The sequence below is a fragment of the Petaurus breviceps genome, unplaced genomic scaffold (assembly GCF_028583685.1).
Source record: "Petaurus breviceps papuanus isolate PSGF00001 unplaced genomic scaffold, PetGlider_PUasm1.0 178, whole genome shotgun sequence".
Lineage (NCBI taxonomy): Eukaryota > Metazoa > Chordata > Mammalia > Diprotodontia > Petauridae > Petaurus > Petaurus breviceps.
In genome coordinates this window covers 18,247,267-18,272,057 of record NW_027185777.1, presented here as the reverse complement: position 1 = coordinate 18,272,057, position 24,791 = coordinate 18,247,267, and the positions used below count along the sequence as shown (strand labels likewise).

At 40.1% G+C, this 24,791-nt stretch overlaps 1 protein-coding gene across 1 annotated transcript in view; it reads right to left on the bottom strand.

The window, feature by feature from the left end:
• Positions 1-23,946, bottom strand: part of GAD2 (glutamate decarboxylase 2) — an 86,832-nt gene extending 62,886 nt beyond the window's left edge. The window contains exons 1-7 of the mRNA XM_069086328.1: positions 23,603-23,946; positions 22,553-22,612; positions 22,169-22,321; positions 20,710-20,943; positions 15,829-15,919; positions 15,142-15,254; positions 6,923-7,038 (exon numbers count right to left, since the gene is read on the bottom strand). Coding sequence (XP_068942429.1) covers positions 6,923-7,038; positions 15,142-15,254; positions 15,829-15,919; positions 20,710-20,943; positions 22,169-22,321; positions 22,553-22,612; positions 23,603-23,678 — 843 coding nt within the window. The 5' untranslated portion in view covers positions 23,679-23,946. The remainder of the gene's footprint in view (positions 1-6,922; positions 7,039-15,141; positions 15,255-15,828; positions 15,920-20,709; positions 20,944-22,168; positions 22,322-22,552; positions 22,613-23,602) is intronic.
• Positions 23,947-24,791: the final 845 nt, after the last annotated feature.

The window sequence follows — 24,791 nt, the reverse complement described above, 5'->3', positions numbered from 1 at the left end:
AAGCTGGGGATCTCACAGGGCTCAGGATTCTAGTTCAAGTGTAGGAGAAGAATGGTCACTAGCAATTTTGGTGCCTAGGGCAAGAAGTATGAAATTGTGCTCACTATAAGCAACACTGAATTCATACTCAAATCAACAGTGGTGGTAGGGAGACCCTGACACTGGCCCCCTTTGTGAAGGATGCTACATCCTAAAGAGGGGGAACAGAGATCTGATTTTAGTGTGGGGGGAGATTCCAAAATCCCTCAAGCTCCTGCTAGAGAGGAGCAGGATGGAGCAGGAAGCTTTCCTGGTATGTGTGTTTGTGCCTTCCAAATTTCAGTGTCTTTCCATCCCTTTCTAGTTACAGGGTTCTGGGGACAGAATGTAGATTTGATCTCTCTCTCTCTCTTTTTTTGGAGGGCAATTGGGGTTAAGTGACTTGCTCAAGGTCACATGGCTTGTTTTTGTGTTAAGTGTCTGAAGCCAGATTTGAACTCGGGTTCTCCTGATTCCAGGGCCAGTGCTCTATTAACTTCCCCATCTAGCTGCCCCTAAACTGTAATTTTAAAGGATTTTTCTTTCTCAAGCTACTTCTCTGGAAGGAAAGGGCCACTGAACACAACTAAAATGTTAAATGTCAATGTCAACAACAACAACAACTGATATTTATATAACACTTTACAGCTACAAAGTACTTTAACATTTAGTATCTTTTTCAATTTCCAAATCCACTCTGAGGGTTTAGGCATTACAATGATCACAACTTCCATTTCACAGAAGAGGCAAACTGAACTTCAGAGAGGCTAAATGAAACAGCCCAGGGAAAGATAGATGTTATTAGAAGAGTCAGATCTTGAACCAAAGTCCCCTGACTCCAAAATACAATGTCCTTGCTACTACACTACCCTGCCTTTTTTTTTCTCTGACTTGTACAGCCTCTACCTCTTTTCAAATCACATTTGTAGCAGTTTCAATTAGTTCTATTCATTGGTCCTTCTTTAAGAGATCATATCTACAAATGAGTCCATTTGGACAGACAGACACATTGCTTATGTTTTCTGGATATAAAGAGATAAAATTCCAGGATTTTTGGTTACCTCTTAGTACTTTAAAATCAGCAGAGGCCTCAGTCGCCATACAACCCCAAACTCTTATTTTACAAATGGGAAAACTGAGTCCCAGAGAGGGAGTTCCAGGTCACCTTAGAAGAATCAAGATTAAAACCCATATCCTAGTCTAGGGCCCTAGTGCATGTAATGCTTCTACAAGAAGAAAAAACAAAGGTGGGAGCAGGGGAAGTTTGAATAAAAATAGGATAAAAGATATTCTTTCCGGGGAAAATTCTTTTACTTGCTAATATTGGGAGTTTCTGCTTACCTATCAAGACAGGCACTAATAGGCAGGGATTAGAAAAACCCATGATCCAGAATCCAGAATAGCTAGGAGGCTCTTTGGTCAGCAAGTCAAGAAAGTCAGTTGGAGGAAATTTCTCTGATCAGACTGGCAGGCGAAACAGATTTTCTCTGGAGGTTCTCAGTGGAGTTCCTGAGCCCTTTGAAGATCAGTCTCCAGTGGAATTCTGATCCCCAAATGTGGCCACACAAATATAGAAGAAAGTGAACAGTCTTATTTACTGCAAAGTATGATAAGAGAATATATGTGGATATTGTTTTTCCAAAAATATAATTAAATGTCATTTCTGCCGGGGGGCTTCAATAAATAAATTCAAATAAATAATAAATTTATTTATAAATAAATACTTCACAGTATTGTGACCTGTATATCTCTCTCTCCATATATATTTGTATCTATCTATCTATCTATCTATCTATCTATCTATCTATCATCTATCTCTCTATTTATTTACGCCTATTCTGAGTTATTCAATGAAAAGTGGAGAAATGTACATTGGAGCTAAGTAATCAGCAAAGAGATTGATACTCATCAGTTAGCATGGAAATAGAAAGAATATTCATCTGTCCATCAGGAGACCTGGTTTCTGGTCATAGATTCAGCTGGAATTGAGTTTAGATATTATCTAGTCAATATAAGAAAACTGAAGATCACAGAGTTCAGTCAGTTAGAGAACAAGTGTTTATTAAACACCCTCTGCTAGGCTCTGAACTAAATCACCAGGAATGCAAAGAAACACAAAAACTACATCCCTGACCTCAAGGAGCTCATATCTAAATGGTGCTGAGTAAATAGAAGAGAAGGCCCCAGTATCTGCGGAGGCCAAGAAAGGCCTCCTACAGAAGGTAGAATTTGAACTTGAAGGAAGGATCTGACTTGAAGGAAGTCAGAGAAATTGTGGATGTAAAGAAGGAGAGCATTTCAGGCATGGGGAACAATTGAAGCAAAGGCACCAAGATGGCAGATGGAGAGTCCTGTCAAAGGAACAGCAACGAGCCTGAATGGAAGGGTATGTGGAGGGAAGTAGAGTATAGGAAGGTTGAAAAAGTGGGAAAAGGTCAGGTTATGAAATACTTGAAATGTTAAACAGAAGGGGTTATATTGAACCGTGAAGGTAAGAGGGAGCCAGTCACTGGAATATGTTGAGTAGTTGGGTGACATCGTTAGATTTACAAAAAAATCTCTTTGGGCAGCTGAGTGAAGGATGGATTTTAGTGGGATAGTTTTGAGTTAGGGAAAGGGATGGAAAGTCTATAACAATACTCCAAGTGAGACTGAGTAGGGGGGGAAATATGTACATACATATGTAAAATTTTTGTATGTATGAATACATACACACATGTATTCTCATCACATCTTGGTGAGACTGGGAAAAAAGGAATCTATGTGTATATAGTATGTACATACCTATGGATATACATATGCATACATAGGCATTCTTAACACATCATGCCTGGATTATATTTGTATGTTTGTATATATGATGTTATAAAGATAGAAATAATCAGATTTGTCAACAGATTGGATATGTGTAGTTGAGGATGCCATTGAGGTTATGGGAGGATATCAGTGCTCTTAACAGGAATAAGGAAGTTTGGAATAGGGGTCAATTGGAGGAAAAGATGAGTTCTGTTTTGGACATGTTGGGTTTGAGATTCTCATGTGACATCTATTTGAGATATCAAAATGCATTTGGTGAGTTGAGGCTGGAACTCAGGAGAGAATTTAAGGTACATAAGAATTAGCTGCTTAGAAATGATATAAATAATACCCTAGGAGCTGATGCATCCACAAAGCAAGTTAGTACAGAAGGAGAAGATAAGAGTATTGATAACAGAAGCTTGGGATACCCCAGGTTAATAGGCATGATATGGATGAAGAACCAGCAAAGGAAACTGAGAAGTAACAGTTAAACAGATTGGAGGAGTGCCAAGAGGGAACAGTCACTATCCCAAAGTTATATAAGCAGTAAGTAAATGACTGATGTTTTAACTTGGGTCCTCTGACTCTGGATTTGGATTTAGGGTTCTTTCCACTGAACTGTCCTGCCTCTCTTGCCTGTGCCAGTAACCACATGATCTTGGGCATATTACTTCACCTTTATGAGTTCCATTTTCCTTACTTGTAAAAAGGTGTATGGGTTAGATGATCTCTGAGGTGTCTTAGAGATCTGATATGCTATGATTCTATGGTAGCCTATGGTCATTGCTTCCATCACTATAGCTTTTTAGGATTTACTATTAAATTGGAAGTTTTTCCCACTGCCCTGGCTTCCTGCCACTCTCCCTAGCTCTGAAAGAGCTGCAGAGACATATAAATTTGCTGCTGCCACCAGTGGCATATCCATTGTTCATCTACAATATTCTCCATCTATGTGACAAAATTTTTTGAAATGACCCCAGATGAAAGAAATTGAAGTAGCAACTCAATCATTGTCTTCAAGCATATGAAGATTTATACATGGATGATGGAGGTAAATTATTCTTAAAAGTCTACTCCAGAGTGATCAATGGGAAATAAATCAAGCATAAAATAATATGGGCTTAAGCTAGATGTCATGAACTTTTTGGCCCTGAGTATTTTAAAGTGGGAGGATGGATTGCAAACAGAAGTTGTAGTTTGTACTGCAACATGTGGATCTTTAAGAGTGGAATGGATGCTTTTCTTTTGGAATGATTTAAAGAAGTCTACCCAGAGACATAGGGTAAGTGAAATGAATTCTGAAAGCCTCTTCTACCTCAGTAAGTCCATGTCAAGAATATGGTTTTATTCTGGTGGCTGGTAATATGCCTAGTGTATTTAATATACCTTTATAAGAGAGTCATAACTAAGGTAGGGAAGCTGGAGCTTTGCTCCAGTTGCTGTCATGGAAGTTGTGCTTCCTCCCTGTAATGGTCCAGAAAATGTTATCTTAATGCCTTGTGGGCCTCCTCTGATCATGTCCTTGTGGGCTTTTGGAAAGAAAGCAGATCCCAGGAGAAGTTGAATGAATGGAAGAAAAGCTAGTGGAGGGGAGGGAGGGGAGGGGACACACCTTCCACTCTCAGTTGCACTACTTCTATTTTTGCTTCAGGTGAAAAAGTTCCTAGTTGAGTCTCTACCATTACCTAGGGCAAAGGTCAACAGTGACATCTTTTTCAGTATGATATATGCTGTCCAGTTGCTGGATATCAATGTAAATTAACCCCACCAATGGATCTTTGAACTTAGCTGGAATTTAAGAAAATTTAATTCCTCTGTCAGATATGATATAAAGAATTCATTAAGATTATGAGACTATCAGAGTCAACTGGCCCTTTTACCGAAGTTCATACAGTAATTTCTTCTGCCCCATGACATGTGTCTGAGTTGATTACAGATAGAGGAAGAAGAGTCAAGAGGAAGTTGCAAGAAACAAACAACTAGCAACTCTTTTCCCCTCAGAAATGATAGGAACAGATCCTACCTTTTAGATACCAAGAAAAGAAAGTAGGGCACACAATACTTATGTTCTGATGAGTTTGGGTTGGGGATTGAACCAAGAAAACTAAAGTCTTAATTGGGACTTAAGCTTGGAGAGAATGGAAACCAACACGGCAGGGCAAAGGCAAATGGTTGGGGTCATTAATGGAAAACATGGGTATACACCAGGGTATGCCACTACCCTGGTCTACTTCCTCAGAGGTAGGCTAATATCAGCAAAAAGAGCCATCTCTGAACTGGTCTGAGTTTGTCATGCTTCTGTAATAAAACTCTGGGTTTGTAGGGGTATAGAGACACTTAACTCTGAATGCTCTTAGAGAAAAGAAAATGAGACCACGAAGTCATTACTACATCTTTGGAACACTAATTCCAAACCTAGCAAGAGTAGAGTGGTGCAGGGGTGGCCAGGTGGCTCAGCGAGTAAGAGCACCAGCTCCAGTGTCGGGATGACCTGGGGATCGAATCCAGGCTCAGACACTTAGCACCACACCCAAAAACACCTGGCCGTGTAACTTTGAGCAAGTTACTTAACCCGATTGCTTTAAAAAAAAAAAGAGTAGAGTGGTACAGAAAATTGGGGGCAGGGTGGCTCTTTCAAGAATTTTATGTAACCTGCTTGGCTTAACCCCTTTGAAGACATAAAAAGGGATATCTTTGAAAAGTTAAAAAAAAACACAACCAAAAATGATGCCTCCATTATAATTAATTAACATTCAGCCATTACTTTACCTTTAACTCCAGGGCTACTAGCTGTGGTTATAAATTATAAGTATGGGTTTTCCAATTTGTACGTATTCTTAATTCTATGTGTTTGTGATTGCTTTCCCCCTTGCTTTTCTTTGTTTCTCAGTTGAAAATGAAATACTTAAAACAGGAAAAAAGAAAAGAAGTGTAGAGTTTTAAAAAACACCCCCTTGTAAGTTGGTTCTTCTTCCAGCTTTCTGAAATCTCCTATGACCACTCCCTACACATCTCTCTTATCCTCTTCCTTATCATCTTACTTTCACTGTCACCAGTGGTTTCCTTGAGCATCTGATGAAACAGTCCCTTGAGATCTTTTGACAATTCATAGCAGAGTTTGTGAAGGAATATCACAATGAATGGCAAGACAGGTTGGTATCTTATGTGTTGCTAACTGTTCATGACATCTCAAGTTATTTTTGTTGATTCAGATGATCAGAATAGGCTCCAAAGCAACTGATTTGTGGTTTTGGTCTTGTTTGCTCCTTTACTGGTATGTGAACAAAAGCTCAACACCCACAGGGTCAAAGTGTCATAGTAGTCTTTAGAGAAACAAGTAATCAAATGGAACAGTTTTTCTCAAGGTCTAAATTACACCTTCACATTGCTTCCTTCAAACTTGGGCACTTTAGATGAGAATTTACTCTTTTAAGGCCACTAGGGGACCATTTAGTAGACTTTTAGTATGGTGCCTGTTCAGGGTTTGGAAATCTGGCAAAAGATCAGCATTCTACTGCCTAACCAGCAGTTAGCAGTGAACCTAATCCTGGGCCAGATTCAATGCTGAGTTTGGAGTTTCCTTGACTCCATTGGAACTTTACTTAAAGGAAGCTGAGAAAGGGGCCAGTGGGTCCAGACCTAGCAAAAGGCAAAAGGATGCTGACTTGCTATTTGATGTTGAATAGAATGTTAGAATGGTCAAGTCAGTTGAAGAGTGAGTTGTCTGGCATCATATAAGTCATACATCTGTTTGATTGTATTTTCAATTGAATAGACATAGCACTTAGATATTATGTGGGCACAGATTCAGTGGTAGCCTAGTGGTCTGAAAGAGTCAATATTCCTTCAATTTACTGAGGAAGTGTAGAAGCAATAGTGGTACCGATGCTAGGAAAATCCAGTTTTGTAGTTCATGAAACTCGAATTTCAGAGACAGAAGAGCAAGTCCCTCCCTCCCAGTAAATAAACCCCTTCTGTCCCCGCCTTTCTCCCAAGTGGGTAATAGGAATGGAATGTGGAGACAGAGATATATAGTAATCCTCAGTATCTTTTTTTCACAGTGACATTCACAAAATGTACCACAGATAAAAACAGAAACACATACGTGCTCAGAGGTGAAGGCAACCAGTCTGGGAATAGCTGCCATTCCTTTCTCTTTGACTTCTGGAAACATCTTGAAACGTGCAATCAACATAGCATACATGTTAGATATGGCACCACCTGGAGTGCATAGTAATATTCTGTTACTTTTTCTATTCATTAGGAAGATCATTTATGTACAAGTCACATCCTTTCTTTCTATTAACCCAGAGATCCTCCTCTGACATGAGAGGATTTTATAATTCACAGTTTTTTACTTTGAAACCTTTAATCTATGAAAACCCAAGACAGTAATAGGTGCTGATGTACAATCATCAAAGTTGGCCAACGTCCTCATCTTTGTGAAGTTCATGAAGTGATGAGAAGAATGTGAGAGCAGATGCCTGGAGAACTTGCAAAAAAAAGAAGAAAGAAAGAACAAAAGAAAGAAAAAGGAAGAAAGAAAAAGAAAGGAAGGAAGGAAGAAAGAAAAAGAAGGGAAGGAAGAAAGAAAGGAAAAACCCCTAACAGTCCCAATGGACTTTTATGGAAAGGTAGGTTGGACTAATTTGGGTCATGAAATGAACCTTCCCCTTCTTGGCCTCAGTCTATAGAGAAGCTGCTTTGGATGTATAGATTTTACATTGGAGAAAGTCGGGAGACCCTCCAATGTGTGCATAAATAAATGGAAAGTTGCTAGGGACTAGAGTCATAAATAATAATATTATGCCTAAAATAGGAAATATAAAATGGTCCTAGAATGTGCCCTCAGGCTTGCTCCTAGGGAGAAGAGGGAGGGCCAAGGAACAGAAAGGAGCTCTTCTGGGGTGCAGCCACTGAGGGAAATGAAGCACCATCTGGTAGTTTCTTATTTTAGCTAACCATCCTTTCTTTCTAGGTGCTAAACTCAATCCTTTCTATGATGCTTAAAGATCTGCAAGTGCTGTCAGTGTCCTCTAAATTTCTTTGCCCTGGGACATAGTGTTAGTCACCCTGCCCTAGTTATACTTTTGCTATGGGAGTGCCTAAGAACAGATTAGTCTGCCTCTGCCCTTCCCAAATTGAAAGTAGGGGCATTCTTCCCCAGGCCAGGTTTCCTAATATATGTGGCCTGAATGTTAAGCCAGTCAGCCATTTCAAATCTTGCTTTAGGCCATATATCTCTGTGAAAATTTCATTTTTTTATAGTAACACTAAATATTTATTTTCATTCATTTTTGCTATGCTCCAGGGGAATGTAACATATCCGCCACCAGAATGATAACAAATTAACTTTGGTTAACTGTGTGGATGATTTATAAGCAATTTAGAATTCAGGACATGCATGAAAACTCATCATTTCCTTTTATTAATTCCCAAACCCTGTCCTTGCCTCTTAGAAAGATCAATAAAATATAATCAACATAATTAACAAAATTATCTTTATTTATGGAACACTTAAGTTTATATTGAATTGTTAATGCTTATTGGGTTGTATTATGATTTTAAGTTAATGTTTTCAAATCTTGTATTTTGTCTACATTGGGTGGATCCTTGGGCTATGGTTCTTCATCTGTAAAATGATAGAGTTTGACTGGATGGTCCCTACCAGCTTTAAACTCTTTTTCCAGTGGATGAACACCATGCTTGTGAAAAGAAGGAATCATTTCTTCATCAGTCCTTAAAAATTATATTTAATTATTTTTGGTTACCTAAGTGATATGACCTTAAGAAAATTACTTGGCCTCAGTTTCCTCACTTGAAATCAAAGGGTTTTAGACTAGATGATCTCTAAGTTTCTTCCCGTTTGGTTATTAACAAGTCTATAAAATAGCCACATTTTTAAATGAATGCAAATGTTGACGCAAAAGGTATGAGACTCTAAATTAGAGAAAATGGTGAATATGTTTGAGATGGTGCTGTCCTGCCTATTCCAAGGGGATTCTATCCACCCAACATCAGCAGGACTTGCAGTCCAAGAGTTTCTCCCTTTCTGTGGTCCTGCAAAGTTGCCCAGTGAAGCCAGGGCCCATGACCTTCATTAGCATTGTGCTCTAGGCAAAAGGATCTGATTGGTCTAGAACGACTCTCCCTAAGACTCTGGGACTTATCATCAGCCAGATTGAGGATAGTGACTTGGGAATCTAAGAAAACCCAAGTCCCTCCTGCTTGGATCATATGGGATCTCTGAAAGGTCTATAGTGTTCCAAGGTGAGAGCGCACTAAATGTTATTTGTCCAGGTTTTCTTCTTCTCTGACCTTTTTTGGGGGGGGCATTCTTGTGTTTGTTACATGCAACTAGGACAACAATTTCTCATGAAGCTTTTAGCTTCCCAATGGGTCATTTTGTAGCTCAGTGACACCCTTCTATCAGGAACCTGAGCAGCGATGATGGGAAAATGAACAGACACTGGAAAAGGCATTATTGCTGTAGCAGCACAATGACAAGGGGAGTCCCCCTTGTGCTACACTGGAAAAAATAATGGGTCTGGACCTGTATTCAAATCTCACCTTTGACATTTCTTGTGGGACCTGAGGCAGGACAATTAATATTCTTAGACTTCAGTTTCCTTATCTATGAATTCAAGGGGTTGATTCCTTCCAGCTCTGGGTATATGATTCTTGCTAGTTGTAAGACACTTACTAGATGTGTAGTCATGACCAAGAGAGGCATGTACATCCTGTGTGGGACTTTCAGAAGATCATTGGGGCCAAGCAGGGGAAGGATGGAAGGCAGGAAGGAAACAACTATTTATTACAGGTACTGTGCTAAGGGCCTTACACATATCATTTGATCCTCTCAACAACTCTGGGAGGTAGATGGTATTATTATCCCCATTTTAGTTGAGGAAATCCCTCGTCAGTTGAGGAAACTGATGTAAACCAAGGTTAAATGACTTGTCCAGGGTCACCTAACTAATAAGCTCTGAGGCCACATTTGAACTCAGATATTCCTGACTGTAGGCCCAGTACTCTATCCACTGTGCCACCTGGCTGCCTCTAGGACAGAGGAAGGACAGACAGACAAGGGAGACACAATACTTTGAAAAATTCCTGAAGTTTTGCTGAGTATAGGAAGTCTCATGAGTGAACTAAACTCTGTCTTTGGAGCTGGGTTTTATTAATTAGTCAAGTAGTGGAACATCTATTCCCTGTGTCCCTCAGTCTGGGGACTATGATATTCCCAGTTTTTCCTGATGTTAATCTAGCGCTATCTAGCCGAGAATTCCAAAGTACTTTCTCAATAAGTGTAGAGTTCCTAGGAAGAGTCAGGATAGTATAGTGGATACATAGTTGACCTCAAAATTTCACCTGTCTCTGACACAAACTTGGGTGACCTTAGTCAAGTCACTCTATAAGTTTCAGAGAAGGTGCCAATTTGCATCAAGAGAGGAAGTTCTCTGTAATAGAGTAATGCCAAATCCAGCTCCATTCCCTAGCTTGGGTTTCATGAATAGGAAAACTCAAGCACTCAAGGTCAGTCCCTAATAGGACCTTATTAACGCAGCATCTTAAGGCATACAGCATTCCTTGTGGGAACCTGGTTCCATCATCAGTATTTCCATTTAAAGAAGGAGACTGTGGCATAGAAAGCTTAAGTGGGGCCTTATTAAAACTTAATAAGTTTTGGAACATGTCTGAGATAGAAGTTCAAAGTGGGACCAGCAGTTTTCATGTCACTTAACCAAGGGGCTTGGACTAGATGGCCTTAGAATTCCCTTATAGCTCTAGACTTCTGATACATATATATATTGCTTTTTGGAGGAGGGGAAGGCAGGGTAATTGGGGGTAAGTGACTTGCCCAAGGTCACACGTCTAGTAAGTGTTAAGTGTCTAAGGCCACATTTGAACTCAGGTCCTCCTGACTCCAGGGCTGGTGTTCGATTCACTGTGCCACCTAGCCACCCCTTCTGATATTAAGACACTGCTGTCCTCCTGGACACTGAAGCAGATTTCTTGTGAAGTCACTTTATCCTCTGTTTCAATTAATTTACTTGGCCAGCCTGGACCATCTGGACTTGCCAAAGTCTTTCCAGATGTGTAGAGACCTCAGATTCCCTGCCATTCTGCTACTAAATACTGCCTATTGACCCTACTCCCCTATGAAGGAAGATTTGCATTTAGGTCCCTTAAGAAAGATGGACCCTGGTCCTGCCTATGTTCTTTCTTCTTGAATACCTTCACTCTGTGAGGTTCTTGCCTTCTTCACTTTAAGTCACTCTACTAAATTTGGTGTTCTCATGGGCTAAGGAATCGGGGAGCTGGAAATCTGGGTCCCATCCCCCTACTTTTTCACTTCATGTGCATCTTGCTGTGTTGACCTTGAGCAAGTTACTCTCCCTCTCTAAGGTTCAGTTTTTTTATTTGTAAAGTGGAGGAATACTAGCTGATGTCTAAAGTCCCTCCAGGGTCTAATGAGCTGCGCATTCCTGGTGCTTCCCCTAGGAAGCAAAGGGATTTCGATCTGGTTCTGTGAATGCTGGCCACAGTAGTCCAGGTAACAAGGAAAGCAACTCCTTTTTCTGACTTAATTCTCCTCCTGCTGCTGTCATAGCCCCAAGCCAGAAGAAACCTGCAAATTCTTTTTGCTAACATATATTACTCTTCTAAGAAGCTAAACTCTTATTTTTTCTCAAGTTGAATGCTTAAGGCCAGCTGTCTGCTTTTCTATTAGTAGACAATTCACCTTTTAAGAAGGAGGAGAAAATCCTGTTTATGTTCATTTATAACTTCAGATCAGACTCATGTAGGATAAATTGAGGGTTTTTTTCCTGATCAAAGAAATATTTAAATAACATAGGTATGGACACTGGTTTCATTAAACTGGGGTGGAGGAAAGGGGTTATTAACCTGCTGAGTCATGGATCATAGCATCATAAATTTAGAGCTAGACTAGGACCTTATAGACCATCTGGTCCAACTCATCCATTTTACTTAGAAGAAAACTGAGGCACATGGAGTTCAGTGACTTGCCCGTGATCACACAGGTAGTAAATGAGAGATGGAATAAGAACCCAGGTTCTCTGACTCCAAATTCAGTGTTCTTTCCACCACATCCACTGACCCTTAAAAATTACCCCTTCTCTGCCTTGTTAGAGACCCATGACTAACTGCAAAAGACTCCTGGTAATGCCTTCCATACACATATATACATGCATACAGACACATGTGTGTATGTGTATCAGGGCAGTATTGTGGACTTTCTGGGTCATTATATTGACCTCTAGGCTTATATATACATATATATGTGTGTGTATAATATTTGTATATATGCATATGGAGAGGGGAGAGAAAGAGGGAGAAAGAGAGACATAGAGAGAGAAAGTTATATATGCATATGGAGAGGGGGGGAAAGAGAGAAAGAGAGAGAGAGACAGAGAGAGAGAGAGAGAGAGAGAGAGAGAGAGAGAGAGAGAGAGAGGGGGGGGAAGAGAGAGAGTTTATAGGAAACTAAATGGCACAGAACTTTGGACTTAGGGTCAGGAAGATCTGAGTTCAAATGCTGCCTCAGATACTTACTAGCTGTGTGATCAAAGGCAAGTCAATTTAAACTCTCTCACAGTCTTCGTTTCTTCATCTGTTATGATGGCAATAATAACAGCCCACTGTGTTACATCGTTATTGTGAGGATCAAATGGGATCACCTGTAAAGTGCTTTGCAAACTTTAAATTGCTATATAAATGATAGATATTATTATATACATACATATTTGTATACAGGCATATATTTATGTCTATAGATGCAAATGGACATTGGATAATTAAGTCCTCTAATGTCCCTCGCAACTAAAAATCAATGATCCTAGGATTCTCTGTGAGGGTATTACTATGGGCTCTTTCCTTGAGGGGCAGGGGCAATTGTTCTACCTGCATCACTTGGCATGCTTGGGCACCCTGGGCCCATGTTCTGTGCATGCATTTGGTCTTGACCCAGCATCGGCTCATTGGGAAAGCCTCAACAAGGACATCATCTTTCTTAGTTTGATGGTCAGTTCTATCTAGTGACTTGTGTTCTGCCTCAGTTTTGAATGTCTTTGTAGAGACATAGTCCTAGACAGACAGCTAGGTACCACCGTGGACAGAATATTAGTCTTGGAGTCAGGAATACTTGACTTGTTCAAACCTGGCCTGTATGATGCTGGATAAGTTACTTAACCTCTTTTGTTCTCAGTTTCCTCTTTGGTAAAATGAGGGTACTACTACCTACCTCATAGGGTTGTTAAGATAGAATGAGTGTTTTGGGAACTTTAAAGCACAATATAAATGTTAGTTGTTTTAAGGGGGACTTCTAAGCTAGATGGTGAGGCCTGAAAGGTTTTTGGGGTCTGGCAAAAGCCTAATGATGGACACAGCATAGCCTCTTCCTTTCAGTTTTCCATCATAATTTTGAGGGACAATGGAAGCTTCAAGGCTCCTAAAACAGAGTATGTGATTTGAGTCACCTGAGTGATCTATGAGGATTCTCTGGGTTTTGTTAAGAAAGGGCACATCATCCTTGGGGTGCATACACTCCAAGATTACATACACAAGGCAGGTCAGGGAAATACTCCAAATGCCAACCTACCAGGTAGATTTTCCCCCAGGAAAAGGGCAAAAAGTATAGATTGTCTCAGAGGTTACCTGACAAAAATTACTGACTCTTTTTGGGGGGATGAGTGGGTGAGAAGAAGTGTCAGTACTTCTCTGTCAAATTTATAAAAGTAGTAAGAGGAAAGTAGTGTTTGGAACTGATTTCCAATTCTTAATACAAAGTACTTAAGAATTCTTCTCCCAGTTAGTATGTATACATACTAACTTTTCTGCAAAATTTAGGCCATTTGGAATTTATTAATTTAATAAATGTTTTTTTAAAAAGTCCTACTATCCCTTATATGTAGCTAGCCATACCCTTCCTTAGTCCTTTCTCACTTGATGTAACTGAATAATTTTTAAAAATCTAATTTTTAATTTAAATCTTAGGTTTTTTAAAACAGATCTGGAATCCATGTCAGCCTGGCTAATTTCAATCCTGGACTTGGTTATACAAGTCCATTTTCTTTCCTTCCTTTCACTCTCCCTCTTCCATTTCTTGTCTTAGTAGATTTTAATCTTTGTAGTCCTACAGAAGAGAGGTCAATGCTTGTCCTTTGACAGGTTCTATTGTCTGTTTCTGACCAAATGACAGGCCAGACCATGACTTCCTCAGCAGGCTTCATTTCAATGAGCACAGACAGTGAGCTCTGAGCCTTGAGCATCTCTGCGGATCATCCTGCCACTGATTAGGTGATAATCAGAACACCATCTTTCTTTTCCCTGGGTCAGTGAATCCCTCTTACAATTTTGATCTGCTCTTTTTTAAAGACACATTTCCTCTTCCAATAAACCAAGTCCATGGGCAGTCCTAATAACTAAGAACATAACTCTCTTTTTAGGATTGTTTTTTTGTCTGGTAGAGAAGACATCAGTGAAAGTAATTTTAAATAATGGAGTTTCAAAGTACAATGAATGATTATTTTAAAAAAGGATGGAAAGACTGAGTAATGAAAGAAGAGGAACCAGAAATCTCTTAAAGAAATCATCATCCCTTGTTGTTTCCAGAAGATTATCTATTGAGGCACCGTTTTCCCCTCACTAACTTTAAATAGGAACAATCTAGAGGATAGATGTCTTTGTCTAAGGGGATACAAACACACACACACACACACACACACTTCACATCTCCCTCTTTTTGCCTCTGTGTATCTTTCACTGTCGTTGTCTCTTTGTGTTTCTGTCTCTGTTTTTATCTCTTCTGTTTCTGTCTTGTTCTCTCTCTGCCTTCTTCCCTCCCTCCCTCCCCGGAATACTCTCTCATGTGAAAATGTAAAATGCTATTCATTTATGCTACATTTTCCTTTTCATGGGACTTTTCACTTTAAAATTGGAAAGCTACAAATAATCTCTCTTTTATTAAGAACACTCTATTTCTTGGTTTCATATGACCTATAAAAAGTGGGATCACAGTAGAACTTCAGGGCAAATGTCACTTCTAATCATGCTTTTCCTGTGCACCTATTGCTATTCCCAGAACAGGATGGTTAAGTTGAAGGCATCAAAAGTGGTGGACAGTTAAGTCTCTACTAACCACCTCTATGAATCCAACAACAGACCTAGAGATCTACCAAATGTTATTAGTGGGAGGCCTCTCATTAGCAAGGTTTCATTATCTTAGCTTTTCTAGATTCATTTCAAGGCACAGCACATCATAAGGTGAGATACAAAAAGAAAGCATGAAGTAACATGTACCAGGTGAAAAGATCCCGTCGCCACTGCCCCCTGGCCAGCCGATAATTTCTCTCATTTTCCTTAATGTGACATATTCCAAAAGTACAAACACTGGTGCAATTTCATAGGTGAACCTGAAATGCAGTAATGTTCACATTTTATTTATATCACCCAAAGCAATAATTTAGCAGTTACAATATCTATAGAATTGTTCCCTGCTGTAAATGTCACATTCATATCACATTAAGGTTATAACACAGTCGGCACAGAGAATTATACCTATCAATAGGTCTCATTATTTTTGCTTGATCCCTGATGCTAAAAGTAAAAATTAATGGCAAAATGCACAAATGTGTTTGATCATAGAGAAGACAAAAAAGGAATTTTACAAAGTAACATGATTCAAAGGATAGCATCTGTTCTCATTCTTTTTCATATTATACATATTTATATATGCAAACTACAGAAATATTTTGCCTTTTTGCACAGCTGCCTTTAGATCTTTGTGATAGATATTACTGGATTGTTTTCTGTAATACTACAAAAAGTCACAAACCACTCCTGAAATTCATAGGAATATTGTAGATGCTATTGAATTTTCTCTTTAAAATATTAAAAAGATTTTTTTTCCAAAGGAGTTGGGGCAAGGACTATAGCATCTCCTTGAAAGTTAAACTGGATTATATGAGGGCAAATTTAGCTACTTACATATTAGTATTTGCTGTTGATGTTAACCAGTCTGCAGCTAATCCAACCATATCCAATCCAGTAGAAAGCTGATTGAAATATCTAGGATGACCTATGTAAAAATCAGAATACTTTGATTATGGTCTCATCTAGTGGAAATAAATAATTCTGGAGCACAAAATTTACCTGTCTAAAGAAGATAGGCCAATCCTTTGGGCTATAGGAAAATATTTCCTATATTCTACAAGAGTATTTGCTTCTACAAGTATTTGGTTTTCCTTGCTTTAAAATATCCATTCCTCAATCCCAAAGCATGGTTGGGAATCTGAATGCTGTTTTGTTTCCTTGTTATTCATTCAATGTAGCTGAAAATCTAATGTATGGCACCAATCCAAAGATGGACAATTTCAAATTTAAATGGCTTATGAAGCTATTAAAATCTTTTGGGGGACAGGGGAGATCTGTGACGCTTTCAAGAGGCAGACACTGAGAGGCCTGCCAAACACTGATAATAACATCAATGATGAATGGCTAATGATGATAAAAGACCAGACAAAAATGGGAAACTTTGCTGACTGCTTTGCCCAGGATTCAAAGGCTGATGATTGTCTAAAAAATGGGATAGATGGTGCTAATATTTGTCATTTCTTCCTTGTCAGAATAGATGATTGTAAATAGAAGAGCTCTCTCATAATTGTGATTTTAAATAAACCTGATTAAATTCAACATCATTGTCAAGTCAGAATGATACTTGGGAATATATTTGATGGTCTGATTAATCCATTTACAAGGCTGATCTAATTGACTTCTGGATTTTTCTAAAAACCCTCTCAGGGGTTTGACTTCAAATACCCCTGGGGATATTATTTTTTTTTAAATGGGGTTTCCAATGCCATGTTAGAATTCATTTATAGACTATGCCCCACAGATGCTTGTCTCAGGCTGATTTTGTTAGCAGCCAGAATTTTGAAAGATGAACAACTGAAGGCATACAATCTGATAAAAAGACATTTCCCACTTTCTGAACATCTGTCTTAAACTAGGAATAGTGATATCTCACAGTCCCCATGTGGGAAAGGCAAGATAAAGGATGATTATGAGGAAAACAGGGGCAAAAATCAGCATGCTACTTATCTCCTGGACTGTAGTGGTCTCTTATCAGACCGAGGCACATTGCTAGAAAATTATGCATTAAAGGAACATATAATACTCTGAATGAGCTTTTGAAAGTTAAAAGGGTCTCAGGATGTGTTTCTTTCAGTTACATCTTGGCATTATATTAACTCTATGTGGCCTTGTTCAGAGCCTTTGTCACATATTACTCCCTTCCAGGTCCTCCAGTGCCAACCTCCTCAGCTTTACCCTTCCATATTGGGTGAAAGAACCTCCTTTCCTGCTCCTGGCTACTGTCTGGAACAGCCCTCCCATTCTTCTCTGCCTCATTGACTCTGTATTCCATTTCAGCTCTCTGATGAACACATAGCTTGCTTTTCTCTCCTAGTGCCATGTCATTTCCCTTCCCTATAGTTATTTTTTAAGCTATTAAGCTCAGCATTTCTATGTATCAGTCTACCTATAGTCCTACAGAGTCACCTTGGATTTCTTTGGGTCCTATTATTGTTCCCTATTTAACCCTATTGAAACTTTGTAATATTTGAAACTAATGGGGGCCATGAGACATTTCATAGTGGCAGGACAGGCCAGCCTGAAGGCTACCTTAGATAAACTGGAAAGATCAGATTTTTACTTGTATTGTTTGGCAACAAAAATATCCTTGTTCTTCCATCTTTATATGATTTTCTCCCTCCTTGATAAGTCTGTCAGTCAGTGTTAACTGATCTGCAGCTTTGGAGAGGCCAGAAGTTCTCCTGGCAGGTCAAGAGAAGCATTCCAACTAATTATGTTTTAATTCTTTTGATGATGCCTTATAGGGTCGAAGTACAACCCATAGGATCCTAGCAAAGGATTCCAACCTCTTCACACATTTCCCCTCCCTTAAAGGGCTATTGGTGGGACCTATCTCTGAACTTGCCCAGCTGTTTCCACAACCCCTTCCAACCAGCTGCTGCCACTGCTGCTATTTCATGCTTTCCTTCTGCTGAGAAGGACAGATGAGCAGCTCCCTGGGAAGCTAATGTTAATGCGTGCATTTAGCAGCTAGTGGGGAATATATAGCAGGGTGGAGAATAGGGATGTGTGACCAGCAGCTTCTACCTCTCCACATCGTAGCAAATGATCCCTGACACCTTCTTAGGCTCTGTTAACCTGCAAGACAAGGAATGAATGTGTCCAACCTGTAAAGCGAAACAGATAGGTAGGAGCAAAACCTCATTGTCAAACAGTTCTTTGTGTAAATGAGCCTGCCGCTTATCACCTCTGTGGGTTCAGGCTGATTAAAAATACCAATTCCTTGAATTTTATTACTGGCTTAACAGAGTCTAGGATGTATTTTTTTTAAGTGTCAAAGAAATAAAGAAGTTTGAATTCAACAATCCCCACTGTGATCATTTTTTAAACCTGCTTTTCTATTGTGTAAAGAAGTAGAAATTTCAATATGAAACACGAAATTAAATTTTTTTCTAAAGCTGTTCCCACCTCCCTTTTAGCCTAAAATGCATCACCCAGGATAAAAAAATGTTAACATGTAAGCTTCTAATCCACAAAAAGGCAGGAAGAAACTCAGTGGGGGTAGTACAATGACAAACACTTTCACAATGACTAAATAGTCATAATAATGAAATAAGACAAGGGACAGTACCAAAAAAATCTATCAGTTAAAGAAGCAATTGGAATTTTACTCTAATAAGTCAGAAGATGCAATGTTTCTACAATTCTTGTTGAGATCTTCTCTGGACATTGACACCACTGGGCCAGAAAGTTAGCCTGATTAATTCAATTTTCCATTTGAAGTTTAAATAAATGGCATTAAATCAGTTCTTGATTAGCAGTTAGTTCCTCATGCATTGTGGTAAAAGATAAGTATTGAATTGGCTGATTTGTTTCTAATATTAAATGGAATATTGATGGCCAGAAACTATTAATTTCATTTACTTGCAATTTCCACTCTTTTTTATTCTTAAAATTGAATTTAAAAAGTCAGTGGACTTTTACAAAATTGAAATGTAAGGATTTCTCACAAATTGGTTTTGATTCTATAGCAATAAAAATAATAAGCAGTGATTTACCATTTTGGAAGCACTCAAAAAGCACCACTTAAATAAATTCCTTTAAGAGCAATGTGTTAACAGGAAATGAAAAAATAGTCATGTTTGTATATTCATGTCATTTTAAAAGTGTAATAAACCTTATTTTCATTGCTTAGTATAGTGTCATGGCCCCATCTCAGCAACCTGTGAGTATTGAGTACTAGATTTTAGTTCTAGATCTATCCTACAATATAATAATATTTTATATGGACCACAAAGGGTAGAACTCAGTTACACTTCAGACAATGAATTTGATGAGATTCATCTACTAAGTTTACTTTTTCCCCTTTTCGTAAAAGCCTTCACAGCTCTAAAGGTACAGATATGGAAATATTGAAAATGCTTTTTAGTTCAAGGGTTTTAGCAGCCCTCATTAACCATTCCTATTTCTCCCCTCACTGCCCCCCTCCCCGCCAAAAAAACACAACCCACCTTCCATTAGGTCTTTGACTAGTTTGTATAGTACAGACTCAGTAAATGGTTATGGATGGTGAAAATGGAGGTGGCCAAGGGCAAAACTGTCAATGCCAAATCACATTTCAATGCAAAGGCTATTTTATATTTTCATTTTCTGATAAAAATAGCTTTGAAATTGCATATATATTTAAAAGCAAAAGTATGTTAATATCCTTTTGTTTCTAAAAATGTAGCACAATGTTTTTGGTTACTAAATATTTGCTTACTTTTTCTTATAATTTTTATTTTTAAAATTTAGCCTCAAGGGGTCCATGTGTCTTGGTGATTAACAGTTGAATGTATGAGATTTGACAATAATCATGACCCGGACAGAAAGAAACAGCTGACTTTACAGAAATAAAAATAAAATCTTGAAAGCACTTGCATAAATGTAATATTTCTGGCTATAAAATGCATGTGAATAACACTGGAGAGGGGGAAACCAATGTTTATACTACTGTTCGAAGTAAAAAAAAAAACATTTTTCTATAAAAGGAAATCAGATTCCCTCTTTTTGCTTCATTTACCCAATAGCTTTCAAGAATATTCTCCCTCATACAACACCATTGAATTGCTAAGCTTTTCTGTGGGCATTTAAAAACATTAATTTAACAATACCAGGAATCTGGAATGCAAATTTTAAATCTACAGTCACTTGATTAAGTGCCAAAAAAATTTACCTCACCAATACAGTGAGCAAACAGACTAGTGACAGTGTGGGTGACCATTCCTAATAAGGAAACTGCTAGTGGGGCATAACTAGTATTTGGGATTTCAGTTCCAAAGATGCTTTTTCATATTTTATTTATATATTTTCTGTTTCTTTCTCCATTTAAGTTTATTATGTTGGTATCTTCCAAAAAAAAAAGATTCTTTTTGAGAGGGACAGTTAATTTGCATAGCAAAATGTATAAAAGCAATTTTCATGAATCAAAAATAAGACTTTTGTAGAAATAGAGAAAAAAATCTATTTCTAATGTATATATTATACCAGGTAAACTTCCATGGAAAGATCATTATAATGAAGGAGTAAATGTCCCAGGTTGAAAAAAGACCCCAACAACCCAGTCTTCTAAAACAGTTATTGGTAAAAAGTGACAGGGATGTGGGGAATTTTCAGAAATATCAATATCTGTAAAACCCTATAATATAATTTTCTTTAGAAAAACTGATTCTTATGATTTTGTATGAAAACACAGAAAGAAACACTAGGCATTAATAATTTCTACCCCGACAGTACCTGTTTTGATTGCATATTTTAGAGTTGTTCTGCAGTTGGACAAAATTTCCTCCAAGGTCTGTGGCTGATCTGCCAATTCCCAATTATGTTCTTGAAGAAGCTCGTTTGGATAATGGAAATCAATCACCTTGGTTGATCTATCAAAACTCTTCACCACATACTGAAGCAAAATGTCCATTACATCTTGGAGAAAAGACAAAGTGGCCACTTCTCCGTTACATGCTGGCAACAAATCTGGGGGGGACAAACCCATGCCAAGAGATTTAAAAAGGTTATAGGCGTACATATAAAAATTGTGTATATACTGCTGCTCAGAATACATTATGGCTTCATCCAGAGTCAACCTTATTTTGTTTGTATAAAAAACAGATTTCCCTCTCAATTCGTGTATCTATGCACTCACAGGAAGCCTTGGAAATATTAAACATTTTCCTTTTGAGTTTTCAGGAAGAAGCTTACAATAAGAAGAAATCCAATAGGCACATTCTACAATTCATTTTTACAGACAATTGTGGTGGCTTATTTGGGAAGCCTTTGCTCTAGCTGGGCGTTGGACACCAGTTCATTTTATTTTATTGCTACATTTTTGCATTAAAGGGCTTTCCTCTGTGTATGGGGAGTTGTCTGACATAAACGTAAAAATTTGCAGAGTTGAATATGCAATGGGAAAATGCTACTGTATTTGGGAGAGTTCTTTGACTCCAGAGGCCAACCAGATTGTGTGTGTGTGTGTGTGTGTGTGTGTGTGTGTGTGTGTGTTGTCGCTGTTGTCGTCATTCAGATAGAATTGTTCTTCGGCGTATAACTGTTCTCTCAGTCCTAAGACCTAAGATAAGCTCAATGGCCGATGCTATTCCATATTAACACAGACATTGACTGAAATTTCCCCGGTTAAAAACACCTAATCTTCTTGCTCTTACGATGTCTGGACACTAAGTTTGCGGGGGGAGGGGATACCACTGTATCTTTTGATTCTCACTGAGAAGCCAGAGCCAGGATTCAATGATGCGATGCATAAGTCAGCACCGCGACCTTGACCTTCCACCGAGATCTAGAGGGAGTTGCCTTTACCTGTGTTCTCTATTGATTTCCGAGGTGGGGGGTGGGAGGGGGTGAGACAATGGGTAAGGGAGAGACTGGTGGCGATTCTAGAAATGGTCCCCGGCGGGAGAAAGGTAGACCTGATGCAAAAGGTGAGAATCGGTGGCAGAGGAAGTCAGTGATATAATACGTTCAGAGGAGGGTTGCCCTCTCGGACTACCTTCACCTGTCCCCGCCTTGCCACTCTTCTCTACCGCCTCACCCATTCCACCCTGTGGGACTCGGGGGCAACCCTGTGACTTTGAGGAGGGGCAGGAAGTGTGGGGGAGTTGGTGGGAGGGAGCTCCTCTTGCTCGCCTTTGGAGACTGCGACAGTAAAACGCTCAGCCCCGACGTGGGGAAGCCACCTTGCTTTTACCTGTTGAGTGTAAACACGCGTAATTGAGATCCGTTTTGGGGCAACTACAGGGCTTTTGATTGCAAGTACAAACAGTCTTTTTATCCGTTGATCCCTGAGTCTCCTTCTCGCTGCCGGTTTCCATCGGCTTTTCCGCGTCTCCATAGAGCAAGGCTGAAGAAGCATACATAAGACCGAGCTTCAGTCTGAGGCCTGAAACCCAGAGGGCCCCCACTCCGCAGCCCCAGGCCTCTGGCCATCATAAGGCAAAAGGATTTGAGGATCTGGCCAATTTTATGTTAAAAAGAAATGAATACCGACTACTTAGTTAACATTCCTCCCTTCCAGCCCCTTTTCGCTATCGCCAGATTCTGTCTCTGAGTCCCGGGGGGTTCGAACACTTACCACAGAGCTTGTTTCCAATGCCTCCGGTAAACTTCTGGGCAACCTGGCACCAGGCTCTTGCTAGAGGAGGGGTATAGGGGTAGGAGAGAGAAACAGAAGTTTGGAGGCTTTGATTGACCTAAGTCAAGAAAGTGGGACTGGGCTTACAGAAAGGTAACTAATTCTTTAAAGAGATTTCGAGCCTTTGGGCCATCCCCATTTAATAGACTTCTACCTAAGATGGAGTCAAGGAGACCTCTCCCCACTTTGTCTTAAAGATTCCTTTCTCAGTCCAAATAACGGGACAAAGAATTACCTGCTTCCTTTTCACTTCAACCCTATCTCAGGAAGATGCTCTCCTTGCTAACCCTCCTCTCTCCCAAAGGATCTCTATTATTCCTTGTTTCATTCATTCACCCATTTTCCCTCTCCTCCTTCCCCCCTGCAGAATCTCTTAATAAATCACATTTCTATAGTGATTTAAGGTTTTCAACGCGCATTATTGAAGCACTTGGAGGTAGGCAACGATTGTCCGAGTTTTAGAGTCACTCAGAGACAGAAAGGCTGTATTTTACTCAGGGTCACAGAATTAGGATCAGAGTGGGGAATTGAAATAAGATTTACTGACTTCAAGTCAAGCGTTGCTAAGTCTCTTCTTTCCCCAGTCCTGGGAGAAGGTGGAGGAGGTAAGTATTCAGAGAGCTGAGACTAAGGTTGGAGAGACACTTTGGGTACTGGGGGCTCCTGTCGCGTTTGGGTGAAAGAAACCCAGAGATGTATGAAACCCCTCCCCAGGAAACGAGTGAACGCATAGGTAAAAGGAGAACTTGGAAACTTGAGTTCACTTGGGTCAACTGAGCACAAGATAAGGGATGCCCCCCTGAGAACTTTCCATGCTGCAGAAGAAAGCAAGCCACCATCAACTACTAAAAACAAACCCAAAACAAAAACAAAAAACGAAAAACAAATCAACCCTATTTACCCTCATCCCTCCCTTCAAAACCCCTCTTGTTTCCATCTCCCATGTCCCCAGCTCCACAGGCTAAGTGCCCTGGTTTTCCAGCTCCTTACCTGTGCTAGGGTTCTCCGGGTCTCCGGAGCCATCTTCGGACCCGAAGGACCAAAAGCCAGAGCCCGTAGATGCCATCCGCTCTGCGAGGCTAGTACAGGGAAATGAGAGTGCCAACTGCAGGCGAGAAGCTATCCGCTTGGTGTCTGCGTGCTTGTGCGTGAGTCTGAGCGCGTGAGTGTGTGAAGGAGGGAGAGAGCACCCTGGGGAGTCCCGGAGTGGCCGTGTGGGTGGGTGAGTGTGTCACACTAGGCAACTCTCTATGTCTGTACTAGGTGAACAGCAGCGCCTATAGCTGCAGCTGGGCTCAGCTTGGAACCCACGAGGGGGAGGGGCTGGAGGATGAGGGGGGGAGGGGGAAAGGTTAGGGAGAGATGTCTTTTTCCAGCCAAGAAAAAGGGACCCAGGAGGATGTTATGGGGGATGATCTGATTGAAGGAAAGTGTGACTGGAGGGAGGGAGGGGGGAAAGTAAGAGAGTGTGGAGAGAGAGAGAGAGAGAGAGAGGGAGAGAGAGAGAGAGAGAGAGAGAGAGAGAGAGAGAGAGGGAGAGGGGGGGAGAGAGAGAGAGAGTTGTTGGAATAGTGGGAAGTGAAGAAAGGAAGGGGAAGAGAGATGGAAATGTGAGAAAAGAAGACAAGCCCGTGAGCGTGAGAGACGGATAGTGGTGCGCTCGAGCTGTGGAGCAAGTAGGTGTGAAGCTCGGTGGCCGAGACCAGCAAGAGGAGCAGTGGATGTGGATGTGTGTAAGACCGTCTCCAGGCGATTGGCCTTTGGCTTGGCAGCGAGGAGAGAACTGTCCAGGGTTCTGAGAGAGGTCCTAAGCGCAGTTCTACGCACCGCCCATACTCGGGATTGTCTTAGCTAGAGTAGTAAGTCAAGAGCAGCTTGAGGATACATGAAGGGATGCGGAGCGGAGCTTTGTTAAATCATTACCCCCCCCCCCTTCCTTCTCTTTTGAGAATTGATTTTGGGTTACTTAGGGGATAGTCGGAAGAAAAGGGTGAGGAGTAGCTATTGAGGGCTATGCTCTCTAACCACCCCATTGTGGGAGTTGAAGGATTGAGATCCTGGGAGTGGGGGTAGAGATGAGGAAGGGAGTAGGGGAAAGAGATGTGGTCTCTATTCGGGGAGAGCCGGACGACGGTGGAACCCCGGGGGGCTGCTTATGGACTCCAGGCGAGGAAGCGGC